This window comes from Trichomycterus rosablanca, chromosome 5 (assembly GCF_030014385.1).
Source record: "Trichomycterus rosablanca isolate fTriRos1 chromosome 5, fTriRos1.hap1, whole genome shotgun sequence".
In the NCBI taxonomy this organism is placed as follows: Eukaryota; Metazoa; Chordata; class Actinopteri; order Siluriformes; family Trichomycteridae; genus Trichomycterus; species Trichomycterus rosablanca.
In genome coordinates this window covers 31,346,134-31,362,106 of record NC_085992.1, presented here as the reverse complement: position 1 = coordinate 31,362,106, position 15,973 = coordinate 31,346,134, and the positions used below count along the sequence as shown (strand labels likewise).

Sequence of the window (15,973 nt, the reverse complement as noted above, 5' to 3'; positions counted from 1 at the left end):
TGTTTTTAACATTTTTGATATATTGCAGTACAGTACACCAGGGGTAATTAATCTGGGGCTCAGGATGCTCAATACATTCATGTGTTTATGGTATAATTTTACTGAGATAGAATGAGCTAGAGTTAAGGTTAAAACTGTAGATATACCTATGGGACAAGTACATCATTAAAGTTTTAAGATTTTAATTATTTAGGTTGTCATTTTAATCAAGTTGTACCAGAGGTTTGTTGCTGGCTGTTTCAAATGACAAAACTGTTGATACACTGATCAGCCAAAACATTAAAACCACCTTCTTATTTCTACACACACTGTCCATTTTATCAGCTCCACTTACCATATAGAAGCACTTTGTAGTTCTACAGTTATTGACTGTAGTCCATCTGTTTCTCTATGTGTTTTGTTAGCCCCCTTTCATGCTGTTCTTCAATGGTCAGGACTCTCCCAGGATCACTACAGAGCAGGTATTATATGGGTGGTGGATTATTCTCAGCGCTGCAGTGACACTGACATGGTGGTGATGTGTTAGTGTGTGTTGTGCTGGTATGACTGGATAAGACACAGCAGCGCTGTCACTGCTGGACTGAGAATAGTCTATCAACCAAAAATATCCAGCCAACAGCGCTCTGTGGGCAGCGTCCTGTGACCACTGATGAAGGTCTAGAAGATGACCAACTCAAACAGCAGCAATAGATGAGCGATCGTCTCTGACTTTAAATCTACAAGGTGGACCAGCTAGGTAGGACTGTCTAATAGTGTGGACAGTGAGTGACTGTATTTAAAAACTCCAGCAGCGCTGCTGTGTCTGATCCACTCATACCAGCACAACACACACTAACACACCACCACCATGTCAGTGTCACTGCAGTGCTGAGAATCATCCACCACATAAATAATCTGCGATGGTCCTGCGGGGTCCTGACCATTAAAGAACAGGGTAACAGGTGAAAGCAGGTAAAAAAAGTATGTAGAGAAACAGATGGACTACAGTCAGTAATTGTAGAACTACAAAGTGCTTCTATATGGTAAGTGGAGCTGATCAAATGGACAGTGAGTGTAGAAACAAGGAGGTGGTTTTAATGTTATGGCTGTTCAGTGTATACTGAGTAAAACACACAATAAGCATATAAAAACTTTTATAAAGTACTTTCTACCAAAAAAAAAGCATACGTTTCATACAAATGAATGTAATCATGAATTAAATGCAGTAATATAAAGCAGTGTGTATGAAAGAAAGAATAGAATAATTAAGCCTTAGACTTTGGGCTATTTTGTGTGTGCTGCACCGTGTGATCCACCTCGCAGCCACTGTTTTGAGACTCAAGTTAAAAGGAAGTCGCCAGGTCTGAACTGGCAGTTCCTCCCATTTCCCCTCGGCTTTGTTTTCTTGTTGACTATAAAAATCAGAAATATCTGAATCAGCCGATCCAGAAATGAAATCTTTGTAGTTGGGGAATGAATGGAGTCCTGCGTTTTTTCTGCACTCCTCTGACTATAGGAAGGAAGAGGCTCACAAAGACCCAAGGAGGGGTTTGTTATTAAGAAACCAAAAATTTACCCTAGTTGAACTCTGCTTTGGTCTCATAGTCAGTTGATTGAAAAGCTAAAAAAGCACATAAATAAATAAATAAAACAAATTCACTGCTGATATCTGCAGAAAGAGACATGTCTTAATGGAAAAAAAAATTGTGGTGGAGCTGAGGACTCCTTTCTTAGAAACTGTACCATGAAAAAACATCAACAACAAAGACATGGGATAGAGAATAAAAATCTGATAAGTCTCTTGACCAAACTCAATCAAATTGAGTTTCAAATCAAATTGAGAATTGATCATCAGTGGTTAAACAATGGCAAACCACTGTGACGTGCTAGAGGCCAATTTTCCCTGTAGTATTATAAACTGAAATGTGGCTACTGCTACAGTTTAATAGCATCTTCTAGAACAGAGGTGTCAAACTCAACACATCTGCATTAGGGTGACCCTTAAAGGGCTGATTGTAACGTATCCTGCTGTGATTGCAGTCTGCCTTTAAAGTCTTGGGCAATTTGTTGTATTTCATGGAGGCTAAATGCCAAATTTACACTGTATATTTATAATGTATATCTACATTTATATTGTACTCCGTTACCACAGACACGGCCTCATAACACAAGAGACGTACCGGTTTCTCTTCTTGAAGCACAAACTTGTATTCACTTTCCCATCTTTCATTAAATTTCTTCCTTCTGCTTCAGTGTACTCTTCTTGTACATTTTGGGATTATTTGTAGATGTTTCTCGGCATCCCTTGTTGGAAAACCGCCTCAGTTAAACGCTGATGAGTAAACACTGCCATCTAGTGGCGGGATGCACTTTGCGGGTCACAAAATCGGCATGCATTGTGGGAGATGCAGTTTATGTACGATTTTACAGTGTTCTAAAAGAAGTACTATTTTCTACTTTTAGATATTTTAAAATAATAATTTAAGGCTTAGTGATATTGCATCACTCTGGCTGTATGTGGGCTCTTATGTAACCAGATACAACGGCTCCTGTGTATTACCAATGTATACACACAGAGACGCGTGTGTGTGTCTGTGTGTAAGAAACGTCATATGTCATGCCTTAAACGAAATGAGGACAAAAATATGGACCTAAAACTGGAAGACAGGTAGCTTGATTTGGCTAAATTCCAGCAGACTTCACAGCAATGAGTGGCTCCACAAACTACATATGGGCGGAAAATGTCAGTCATGTGTTTTTGTACCTTTTTGCATTCTCCCCTCCTACAGGTTAACTCATCATACCGCCACACTGACCCTTCTCAAGTAGACAAACCTCTCTACGTTTACACAAACCTCACTGACACAAAACTGTAATTACACTTCTTCCATTCAGTCATCACTGTGGTTCCATTCAGCTCTCACAGAACACTATTTTCAGACATGGCTAAACTAAAAAAAGGCACGCTGGTGTGCACCTGTGGAACTGAATGTCTGAATTAGCCCACGTCCTAATAAACTGAGGACCATAATGATTGAGCTGTGTTCCCACCATGCTAAGTGACATTATCACTGAGGGTTGTTGCATAAAAAGGCCAAAGTGCTTCTGAATTTTTCTTATCTTTGAATATCCTATAAGCAAGTGCTGTCCTTTATCTAGAAATCCAGGAGAGTCATCAGAACAGTGCTGGTCAAGTCTCCAATATTTTACAAGACATACATGAAACAGTAATCAGGTAAAGACTGCTTGACAATCACACAGTGGAAACGTGGCAGCATTAATGTTAGAAGGTACAGTGAGATTTTAGAGCCACATATGCTGCCTTTAAGACTACATTTTCAGGAATATCCATTCATTTTTTAAGGCATGGCTATGGAATAAGAGGGTACAGGTACTGAACTGGCCTGCCTGCAGTCCTGACATGTCCACAATAGAGAATGTGTGGAGAATTGTAAAACAAAAATACAACAATGACAACCCTGTACTGTTGCACATCTTAAGATGTGTTTGCAGGAAAAATGGGACGAACACCTGAAACACCTCACGTCTTATAGGTAATGTGAGAAGAAATGGCAACATTATAAAGTTTCACTTTACTATCCCAACCATTTTTGGAATGTGTTGCAGGCCTGAAATGCAGGAATTATTTGCATTTTCCATGCTGTCCCAACTTTTTCTGATTTGGGGTTGTACATCCATCTTTAGTTTGTCAACAAATTTGTGAGAAAATTATTGTAATGTTTATAAATAATGTTCCTCAAAAAAATATTGAAAGGGATTTCTCGCTCTATAGTGCATTATATCACTAAATGACTTAGGGAATTGGGAGGAATTTCAGTGCGTAAAGGACTGATTGAACCACATGAGTGAGGGATTACTTTGGTAAACCTTTGTCAAGCACTACAATACAGAGTTACATGCACAAATACCACTTAAACTTTACTGTGCAAAAAATCATGTTTAGAAGCAGCATTTAGTTCTCTAGACTCTGAGGCATCTGGGATGGACCATCACACAGTTGAAAAGAGTCTTGGGTTTATACTGTCTCCAATAAAATAAAAGTCAAAGTAAATTTAAAAACACTTTTATTTTTTTTAATTTGCATTTTCCATACTGCCCCAACTTTTCCTGATTATCCATTATACTGAGACACACAAATACAAGAAATCACACAAAGTATAGATCAATATGCTTTAATAAGATATCAGTGCAGAGATACAACTTTTCACTGGGTAAAACATCCCATAAAGAAATATTAACAATAATAATATATCATAATAATGTCAATATTCATTTAGCATATCAAAATTCATTGCTTGCTGCCACTGTCCAGTCCAAACTCTAAAGAAACAAAGTTTACTTGTCTAAAAACATTCAAAGCTGATATTGTCTTTATAGTTGAATTTTATTCACTACAAGTTTAATGGTAAGTGGAATTTAATTTACAACCTACAATGAAATCTGCAAAAACTTGAAACTGATTTGTTTATTATTGACCACATGAAACTGCCAGGACACAAACATGGCATGTTTACCTTTAATATGATTGTGGGATAGATTTTAGCTTGGGGAGATGTTGAAGGGAACGTCTTATTAGCCCATCCGTAGCTTTGTCACTGCTCTGTACCTCATTTATTATTTGAAGGGGACCCCACAGGACCCCCACTGACCAGATGATGCTTGGGGATCATGCTCAGTACTGCAATGGCACTAATATGGTAATGGCATTGCAGTGTGTGTTGTGATTAAAAATACTATTAAAACTTAATAACCTATTTACTATGAACAGCTATCCTGTTAGTTTTAGGTGTACAGTTTCTTTTTTAATGCACAATGACATTTTGGTTGGTGCCACTGGAGTAGTGAGAATGATCTACCACTCAAACACCATCTAGTCATTGTGGCTATGAGGGTCACTTTTGACTGATTAGATAGGGGACGAGAGAGACGAAGTGTAAAGAGGAGAAGATGGGCTACAGTCAGTATTTGTATACCCACAGAGTTCAACCATCTGGTAGGTGTAGGTGTGCTAATAATTAGAAATTAAATCACTCATGTGTGCTGTGTAAACAATGTCCACCCGTCATAACTAACAATTTAGGATAAAATAGTGAAAAATATCACCAAATAACAAACTGGTTAAGTGGGTATGAAGGACAATTTCAATACAGTAAAAAAAGAAATGATATCTTTTATAAGGTATAAACTGTTCAGATGCTATAGCATTTGGAACATCTTTGCACAGGAGGTGAAGTGAAGAATTTTACGCTTCGACTAATGGAGTGATTGTTAGCAACAATATTGAAAATATGAACATTAATATTTGTTGGTGCAAATTTGTTGACTGTTACTAATGAGTAAGGATGCTAAAAGTATGCCATCGCTTCAAACACATCTTAGAGAACTGAACTTAACCATTTTTTAAAGACTTGGGTTGTTAAGACATTGTTTTATTTGTAATTTGCAGTCGAGGTGGGTATATTGCTGCTCACGCCTCCTTCGACCTGCGCACAGTCCTTTGCGGTACCCTTTTTCACCTATGCATTCTGTACAGGCGCCTCTCTATCTGTCCTTACACAGTGTTTGAAGACCCCACCCACATAGTCCGGTCATCCCACCCTAGCAGAACCGTGTCTGCTGCAGGCATTGCCAATTATGCCTGCTAGATGGCGCCCAGCCGACCAGTGGCAACGCCGAGGAGTTCAGAATCTTGGTGCTGGTGTGCTAGCGGAATTTCCCGCTGCACCACCTGGGTGCCATTTGTAATTTGTTTTATTTGTATTTTAGTTAAACATTGATAGCATTATTCATAGCCCATAAATGTAAAGACTTTCCCTAAATGTTAGAACTTCCATTTAACATGACATATGTTCCTGTGGTCAATACTAGGTGTGGCTTACCAAATGTAAAATAAAACAATGGGCAGGTACTAATTAAATGCATAATTTGCACTATCAAATTACATTACAATTAAATTACAAAAAGAAGAATTGAACATAAAGAATATGTTTAAGTTCAGGGCATGGATGTCAGAAAGATATATTTTTAAAATGACATAAAAAAAAAAATACAGATTTTTAATAATATAGAATGCCACCCATAATTTAGTCCTCTATTTTGAAAGAACAGTGGATTTTCTTTCTTTCTTTTTTTAACACTCTACATTTAAGTGTTTATTGATAACTGCCATTTTATGCTGTCTATATAAATGTAATTTTTATTTTTCATTTAGCTACTTATAAGTTATAAGTCCTTACACAAATTAGTCTTGATATTTGGAGATCTTAGCAAATCAGGGCCAAAGAGCATCACACTGTGGACTAGATGTAACATTTTATAATTCCAACATCTTATTATCAGACAAAAAAAGATGTAGAGAGATTTTAGGACTGAAGAGATCTGCATCAGTTGGCAGGCTGAGCAGTCTGTATCTCTCTTTCGCTATAGTGAAGTCTGCTATCTCTCCACAGCTTCCCCTTTGCATCAGATATAAAGAAGTTCAGCAAGTTCATACATTTAGGACCAATATCAAACCTGCAATATATTAGATCTTTATTAGATTTTGCTTCATTTACAGTTGAGGGTTGCAAACTGTGTCAGAATCCCCAAATTCAGTAAACAGAAAAACCAAAAATAAACCAAAATGTACAAGTTTTGCACCACACTGTAAATAAAATTGATTGAATGTACTCTGTCAAAACTTGACTCCATGGATGAAAAAAGTCCCACAGTCCCCTATTATTTACCATCACGAATCAGACATTAGCTTTAATAAACACAAATAGCAATGTTATTGAATTTTTCTTTTTTATTTATGCATTTTCTCCCCAAATTTAGTGTAGTCAATTTGTCTTCCGCTGCTGGGGGATCCCTGATTTCAGTCATGGTGGGTATATTGCTGCTCACGCCTCCTCTGACCCACGCGCAGCCCCCAGTGGAACCCTTTTTCACCTGTGCAGTCTGCACAGGCGCCTCTCTATCTGCCAATCGGGGTCCTTACACAGCATTTTGAAGACCCCACCCACATAGTCCGGTCAGCCTGCCCTAGCAGAGACATGTCTGCTGCAGGCACTGCCAATTATCTCGGCGCTGGTGTGCTAGCGGAATATCCCGCTGTGCCACCTGGGTGCCCAAATAGTAATGTTACGTCAAATTTTAAAACAGAGAAAAAATATTTCAGAAAGTGTGTAAAATTGCAACTTTAATGCAAAAGTGTATTGATAAGTTATTTAACTACACTGTGGGGTTGTTTTTGAAATATTATTATATATAGTATATAATTATAGATCATTTATTATATATTTATGTATAAGCAGTAGAATATTGTTTGCTTTTGTAAAATATACCGTACAGATAATACAGATACAGATAATATGCTGTGATTAAGTGAACTTTTATTAACCCATTAATAAACTGATTTGTTATTTGAAATGATTCAACTGTAAAGACAACCTCAGCTAAACCTCAGTACTAAAATGTAAATTACATTTTTTATTAAGATTTTTCCTTTAACCTTTACTTATTTTGCTACATCTTAAAAGCAGATCCATTTTATTTAATAAAGTAAGAATAAAATAAAATTGCACTGGCCTGCCAACAAATAATACATGCCTCTGTGTATCACGAAAGGGAATGGGGGATGCCACTGAAAAGGAATACCAGCACTATAGATAAATTTAAATCAGCACTCTGATCCACATCTACTGAGTAGATAAGACAAAGTACCCAAATATACGACTGCTACAAATCTAACAATATAAAGAACTTTAGGATAAAAACTTAGACTATGTTCCTTAAAATATCGTTTACATTAAAATGAAAAAAAAAAAAACACTTTATATATAGAGTGGTCACCACATAAAATAAAAGGGAAATAAGAGAAAATGAGAGATTGACAGAAAGACAAGAAGTGTTACAGACTAACCAGAGTACTATGAATTGAACAGAAGGGACTAACTCATGCATAAATGTAGCAAGTAAAAGGCTTTAAATGTCAGAGGTAGGGAATTCTAAGAGATAAAGAAAGTTTAAAACAACATTCTCACAGTAGATAATCTTTCTTCAACACAGTAGTGCTGCTTTTAGTGTATGACAGGCAGACCGAGACATAGAGAAAGATGCTGATGACAGAAATAGACTGATGACAATACAACTCTAAACATAAACCAATGCAAATATCAGCTCATTAAGAAAGAGCTCTGTAACTAAAATATTATCATGTGTATATAGTGTCATATAGAAAACTGCATATAATTTATAAAGGACAATTAAAAACAAAAACAAAGCTACATTCTCATTATATATGGTACGACAAATGCGTGTGCATTAAAGTCTTCCTACTCTGCCCAGTGATTTCCACTGGTCTAGCACACCTGTCTGATTTTACTGAGAAGTTAGTACATAGATTGATATGAATTTATATGAATTGATATGTAGAATGCCAGTAAATACTAAAACACACAGTGAAGTAAGTGAGTAATAATAGACCAGGATTTTGCTGGACACAGTCAGAGCTGTGCCTGGTATAGCTGGGTTAATGTGTAAAGAACAGGCAGCTCTAGGTAGCCTGGTCTAAAGCACACAAAAGGTCTCTGCCCTGCAATAGGTGCAGGTTGCCTTGCAGCGGGACGTTCACCTCACAGTCATAACGTGTCAGCTCGGGCAGGCAGTACATCTCGAAGGAAGGCCCAAGCAGACGACTCGCCACACCTACGGACGCAAGGACAATTGTTAATTCCTCCACATGCAGCTTAGCCCTAGAGGTAGAAGTAAGTAATCACCCTGTACTGATTCAATCAGATATTGCATATTTGTCACAGTAAATATTTTCAGATCTTTAGGACACAATATTTCACTAAAGAAACTGCACATTTTTGTAAAATAAATTAATTTATATAACCCTCATAAAACCCTTAATAGCAACTAAACCCTTAACAAATATTAATGTACTTTTAGTCTTTCAGGCTTTCCATATCAGGTCTAATTTCTCGTTACCCCACAGCATCTTTACTGAATGACTGGTCACTCAGTCATTCAAATGTAAACTTAATTTCTTATTTTGAATCATTGCCCTTATATAACTTATTTAGCGTTAGCTCTTATCTCACGTAGAATTGTCCTCACAATCCTGAACTTGTAGACTGAACCCTTACAACTCATCCAAAATGAAGTTACTCGCCTGGTTTTTAACCAACCTAAACGTTGCCGCATCACTGCTGAGTTCTCTTCACTGGCTTCGTGTAGCTGCCCGCATTCAGTTTAAAACACCGATGCTCACCTACAAAGCCACAAAGCCCCAAGCTACCTTCGAGGTCTAATAAAACCCCGCTCTGTACCACACAACCTCCGAGCCACTAGTCTCGCTCGACTTGATCCTCCACCAAGAACTCGAGGGAGACAAGCATCAAGGCTCTTCTCTGTACTTGCACCCAAATGGTGGAACAAGCTTCCCTTGTCAGTCTGAACATCTGAGTCTCACACTGGCTTCAAAAGACGACTAAACACCCACCTCTTTACTAAGCACTTAAGCTGACATGTACTTACTAATGCTTTTGAAAATAAAAACACCTTTGGTTTTAACAGGGTTTCAGCAGATTTGCATTTTCTTGCATTACCTTAAACTAGAGTAAGGTAATGTTCACTATGGAAGCACTTCTGTAAGTCGCTCTGGATAAGAGCATCTCCTAAATGCTAAAAGTGTAAATGTAAATGTAGACTGGGTAACTTAACAAACAAGTATTTTAATGAGGGTAAATGTGTCCTCAACAGCTTTGTTCCTAAAATAAATAAAATTATGGCTTACAAAATGTCTTTAGACACATTACCTTTAAACAAAATCACATTTCTGTTTAATGATCTGACATTATTTAGTTTGACAAATGTACAATAACAGGCAATCAGAGAGGGGCAATTACTTTTTCACATAATGACTCATAAGACTAACCTTCCATCTTTGTGCTAGGTAGCATGTACTCGCTGTGGTTACAGAACTGTTCAGGGTAGAGTTTTTTTGCAAGGTCTGTCTGATTACCTCGATACTGAGTCTTCCTGTGTTGCTGTTCCAGACCTTTTTCTGCAAAGCAAAAACATTTGTTCTGAATGAATGGCCATGCTGCATAAAATTCAGTGAATAAAGAGTCAACTAAAGGCTTATCAATTACACAATGGAATAAGTGCTCACAAATGAAAGCTCTGACTATATCACAAGCTATTCATGGCTGGGAACCCAAAGTAGATTGACTGTGCTCTTTAGGAAGAAAGAACAGCATTCCTTTTCAGCATCAATAATGCAACTTCAGCATCATCCCAGTCAAGTCTGTGAATTAAAGAGGTGCCCCTAATTTACCCAATAGCACATGCTAGCACTTAAACTTGGGATTTGCCTACTTCAGGGGAAAATGGTGTACAAGACAATCAAAGGCAACAGCTTATACATAAAACAATGTGAAAAGAAAAGAATCTGGTCATTTTAACATACATTTAATGCAGTAAATTACATAGTTGAGTCACATTATTATGACCACCAGCTGATATCCAGAGTAACCAACAGAAGCTAGACGGGCTGCGAATGACTCAATAAGGTCCAGGTAGGTTGTCACAGGTATCTGGAGCCATGCTGACTGCAGTGCATCCCACAGCTTCTGGAGGGTGCATGGGGAAGGATCCATAGAGCGAAACAACGGTCAAGGTGGTCCCACAGATGCTCAGTTGGAAGTACTTGGAAGTCTTGGTCTTGCTCTTCCAGCCAGTGTTTGACATTTCTAGCCAGGTGACATGTCGCATTGTCTTGCTGGAAGATCCCATCCACCCCAGGGAAGACAATTTTACCCATGATACTTTTACTCAGACAGCCTATCGCAACTTCCTTCATGAGCTATGCATAAAGTGGTCATAATAATGTGACTAAACTGTGTATATGTACTTTTATTTTTCCCCATTTAACCCTTAAATTATACACACTGATACTTTAACTTTATTTATGGATCCTAATTTACCTATTAAGGAACCGGTGCTTTGGGACATCCTGTTCAGAACAGCACAGTTCTCATTCCTCGTCCTTTTCCACATCATGTCTGACGGCTTGGTAGAAGATGTCACCTACAAACACATAAATCATCCACAATTACTCTTACTATCATTTCTATAGTTCAGCTAAATAATATTTACCCATATTTGTTTATTTTGTTACTTCTTATTTACAGAATGCACATGGACATTTGGTATGCTTATCAAACACCAGAAACCTTATATTATTAGGGTCACGTGAAGGTCCTGGGTTCGATCCCCAGGTGGGGCGGTCCGGGTCCTTTCTGTGTGGAGTTGCATGTTATCCGTGTCTGTGTGGGTTTACTCCGGGTGCTCCGGTTTCCTTTCACAATTTAAGACATGCAAGTGAGGTGAATTGGAGATACAAAATTATCCAGAACTGTGTTCGATATAACCTTGTGAACTGATGAATCTTGTGTAATGAGTAACGTTCCTGTCATGAATGTAACCAAAGTGTAAAACATGACGTTAAAATCCTAATAAACAAACAAATATTAGGGTCATGTTTACCTGCAACCTTATTTAATTTAGTACTTTTAACAATGTTTTGTTCATGTATAAAGAACTGTTTACCCCAGGAACATGATTTATAATAATAATTTATAAAAAGCAGTGCCTCTGAATTGTAACTACAGTCCACTGTTTGGTTTTACTCTGGTGTATATTGTAACCGTGAATGAATCCACTCACCATACTCATTTGTGAAAATGAGCGCTTCATGCTCCTTGCTTTTGAGAGCTGGGCTGGGTTTATATCTCTGAAGACTTCATCAAGTCCATATTTCTCCATGGATCTGTCAAACAAAACACATTATGGTAATGATGACAAGAATAGCCATACTGCAAATGAATTTCTAAATCTTGTTTAATGCATTCAGAACCGTTCTAAATATTCACCTTTGATTATGGAGTAGAATCTGATTAGTTGACAAATCCTGGCAGGAAGAGTTTTCGTCCAGTGAGTCCATCACACCGCTCCTGGCATTGGAGTAATTAATTGGAGGATCAGGAGGCCATTGCAAATTCTGATGCCCACCCATAGAAGACAGAGGTGTGCTGGTTGGGTTGTGGTATGGGGCTCCTGCCCAAGGGTTGGCATACAATATGTTGGGCCAGGGCTCCATCGTTCCAGCACCAGGCCTCTGCTTTTCGTTACCAGAGCTCGAGCTGGGCTGGAAGTTGGCGCCTGGAGGAGGTTTCAGAGGCTGAAAGAGACTGGCAATGTTGCTGAAGGTTTGCTGGGTGGATCCCAAAGTTACAGACTTACATGGAGTCTTTTCAGGACAGATGGGACTCAGCTGGAAGTCTTCGCCATCCATTGGTATGTATGGAGCCAGTGTTTCCAGATCCAGATCACTCAGGTCAGTCTGAGAAGAACAAAACAGGTCAGGGTCATACGGAAATTATATCTGAGAATGACATAGAATTAATATCGGACTGCCAACATGTTCCATAAAATATGGTCTTATCTTAAGCCATGTCATAATAATAGACACAAAGCTTTCAGCTTACTAAAATACAGAAGGTTTTGCTAGTGATATCTTCATTAAGTCTGGCATTTACAGTCTAAAATCCAAAGCTGATGTTTGGACATATACAATGATAAGAAGGAATTTCAACCACTGTCTCTCAGCTGGGTTATTGTCTGGAGTCTAAACTGGCAGTTCAAAAACTCATTTTGGGTCTGTCTTAAAACCTAGTGAGCTTTCTACATAGACAGCATTTTACATCATCATACACACGCTCCAGAGAAGAAGGCGGTCTCAATTCTTTTTTTTTTTTCTTTTTTTTTTTTTATTGATCTTTGGTTCGATCTCGATCCATGGCGACTTGATGGATGAACGATCTGTAGGAATATCGATCCCGTGCAAGTCTAGATAGGTCCACCAGGGTCTTCTCTGCCGTTACTGTGATTGTGTCGAGCCATCGAGTTGCTGGTCTTCCTCTTCGCCTTCTTCCTTCTATTCTTCCGACCATGATGTCCTTCTCCAGTGATCGCTCTCTACGCATGATGTGTCCAAAGCAGGCAAGTCGTAGCTTAGTGATCCTTGATTCGAGTGACATGTCTGGCTTGATTTGTTCCAAAATTGATTTGTTTGTTCTTCTGACCGTCCAGGGTATTGATAACATCCTTCTCCAACACCACATTTCGAAGGTGTTGATTCTCCTTCTGTCTTGTTTCTTTATCGTCCAGGTTTCACATCCGTATGTTACCACAGAGAAGACTAAACTATGTACAAGGCGTATTTTCGTCAATTGTTAAATGTTCCTCGATTTGAAGACCTTGTCCAGTGACTTCATTGTTGATTTCCCCATATCTATTCTCCATCTGATTTCCGGTGTCGTTTCAGCATCTTGAGTGATCAACGCTCCGAGTAGGTTGCAGTCCTTTACAATCTCCAGTTCGTCGCCATCCATCTCAAATGTTTCCCGGTCGTATCTGGCAGTAGTCAATATCTTTGTCTTCTTTGTGTTGAGTAACAGCCCCATGTTTGAGCTTTCCAGCTTGATGCTCCGTAATAAGTCCTTCATTCCATCTGCACTTGTTGTTATCAGAGTTGTATCATCTGCGTATCCAAGATTGTTGTCTTCTTTTTCAGTTAGTCCAGCCTTCCTGAAAATGGCTTCTGCGTACAAATTGAAGAGAAATGGCGACAGGATGCATCCTTGTCTGGCGCCCCGCTCTACATTGAACCATGCCGTGTCGCCGTGTTCTGTTTGGACTGTTGCTTCTTGGTCGATATAAAGGTTCCTAATGAGGCTGATCAGATGGATTGGCACACCCATATCCTTCATGGTAATCCAAAGTTTCTGGTGATCAACACAGTCAAAGGCTTTACTGTAATCGATGAAGCAAAAATAAATCTCCTTGTTGTATGCTGCCTATTGAGATGCCTTATTCTGCCCAATATTCTGAACGATTAACATGCGAGCAATCCCAGCATTCAGTGCAACACCATTTTTCTCACTAAATTTTGCTAATATTGTTGACGGGAGTTGTGTAGCATGCCGAGTTATTTTCAAATACAGTGGAACCTCGATTTACTGGACTAAAAGGGGGGTGCACTGGTCCGTAAAATGTGATTGTCCGAAACAGCAAGGTTTTTTCCAGGGGGTACAAAAATATACAAAAACACAGCACTAAGGTCCACAAAAGTGCTAAACCTGCACATATGATAAACAGTAAAATTAACAATGTAAATAGATATTTAAATATGTCATGTAAAACCTGTAAATAAATATTACAGTTGGTGTGCTGTACTACTGGGGAGAAATTTCATTTACCTTGTATGGTGGAGATGTTTTTTGCCGTGATCGTATAGTGGGGGACTCAGAGTATCTATTGTTCTTAGTCTGAAGCACTGCTGGTGGCTACTGGAGCAGTGCTGGTGCATAACTAAGCACTAGAATTTGCAAAAATGAAAAAAAAAAAAAAAAAAAACAGAGAAAAAGGCGAGAACAAAGCGAGCCTCCCGACAAAATAAAGCCTATCACTCATGTAAACAGAGAGACGTGCGTCGGCTAGTGGACAATTATTAAACTACTGGTCTTGGTATGCTTCTCACAGAAATCGCCCTGGACATTTGGTAGATTTTGTCCGTTAAATCCAAAATCCATTAAATCGAGGTTTCACTGTATAAGCAATTCTAATTAATTTTGAATTTTAATAAATGTATACAATTGTGGGTGTGTCAGTGATAATTTAACAGTTTTCTGTACAGAGGAAGATGTTAGCTGGCAGGCTTGTGGGCTGTGTCACCTCAGCCCACTGGTTTAATAGGCCTGATGCTAACTCTGTTAGCTTAGTAAGGTAAAACTGCGGCGGTGAGTGAGGACAGCCATCAATGTAATTGCTGTCTAGGTAGTGCGTCTAAATAACCTGCTTTCTGAGGTACAATGTCAGTTAGAATCCTCTCTGCTTATCCAGCTCACTAGGTTTTGAGATAGACCCATTGTGTTCTGTGTTTGATTTCATTGTTAATTTAACTGGTTGCCTTGTTCCATAATCCAACTTCTCTTAAACTTCAAATCATTTTTATTAACTGTCCCCTTAACACTTCTGGTTTCTGGGTTCGATCCTTGCTTCCTTATACTATAACTGTCTGTAAGTAATTTTACATGCCCTCCCACCTCCTGAATGTAAAAGGTGTAGTGATTACACTAAATTGCCCCTAGATGTTAGTATTTAAGTGACTGAGAAAATGTATAAATGCGTGCTGCCCTGTGATGGATTAGGGGTTGTTCCAGAGTGTATTCCTGCCTTGCGCCAAGTGTTTCCAGGTGCTTCCAAACTCACTGTAACACTGGCCAGTGTAAAGCGGTTAATAAAAATAAGTGAAAGGCTCATTTAAGACAAGCTGTCAAGGCAAAAATGTAGCAAAGAAAATGCAAACCATGATGATTTCTGCACCAGCTTTATAGTTTGGGTCATTAGCAGCAGAGGTTTACATACGTAATACATTTTAAAGCTGTGTAATGAGTTTAACTGCCTGATGCAATGTGTTTCTACGTCCACAGTTATGACTTAGGTGAAGAGCAGACCACATTTTATAAGTAAGACCCTACCTAATGCACTGCCGTGAAAATATTCTCCCGTGTAATATGCCAATGCTCTAAAATTCAAAATTTAAGGTTTGTGTTTAGCGATTTAACATTTTTCATTCAGGTAGCATTCAAGTGTCTCATGTTTGCTGGTTAATTTGCACTGTGAGGTAGTCCTAGCAATCCTACGGCAATTCAGTTAGCAATTGGTTAGTCAAAATGTCCAAGATGTCAAAGTATAAAGCAGTATTTTCATTTTTGAGACGAAGCCTTGCATCGTCGCTGGATGTTTTAGGTTTACATTCAACCGTTAAGGTAAGCTGTGCTGTGTATTGTACCTTCTATTTATTCTATAAATATTCAGTATATTCAGTATATTCAGTTTATGAGTGTTATTTAATGACTGC

The 15,973-nt window shown here is 38.5% G+C and overlaps 1 protein-coding gene across 2 annotated transcripts in view; it reads right to left on the bottom strand.

The window, feature by feature from the left end:
• Positions 1-4,047: 4,047 nt before the first annotated feature.
• Positions 4,048-15,973, bottom strand: part of epas1b (endothelial PAS domain protein 1b) — a 93,931-nt gene continuing 82,005 nt past the window's right edge. The window contains exons 12-17 of one of the 2 annotated variants that reach the window (XM_062995977.1): positions 12,292-12,391; positions 11,922-12,210; positions 11,716-11,818; positions 10,974-11,076; positions 9,923-10,051; positions 4,048-8,688 (exon numbers count right to left, since the gene is read on the bottom strand). In XM_062995977.1, coding sequence (XP_062852047.1) covers positions 8,537-8,688; positions 9,923-10,051; positions 10,974-11,076; positions 11,716-11,818; positions 11,922-12,210; positions 12,292-12,391 — 876 coding nt within the window. In that variant the 3' untranslated portion in view covers positions 4,048-8,536. Of the gene's footprint in view, positions 8,689-9,922; positions 10,052-10,973; positions 11,077-11,715; positions 11,819-11,921; positions 12,392-15,973 lie in introns of both variants that reach the window. The other variant, XM_062995976.1, reaches the window with a different exon arrangement.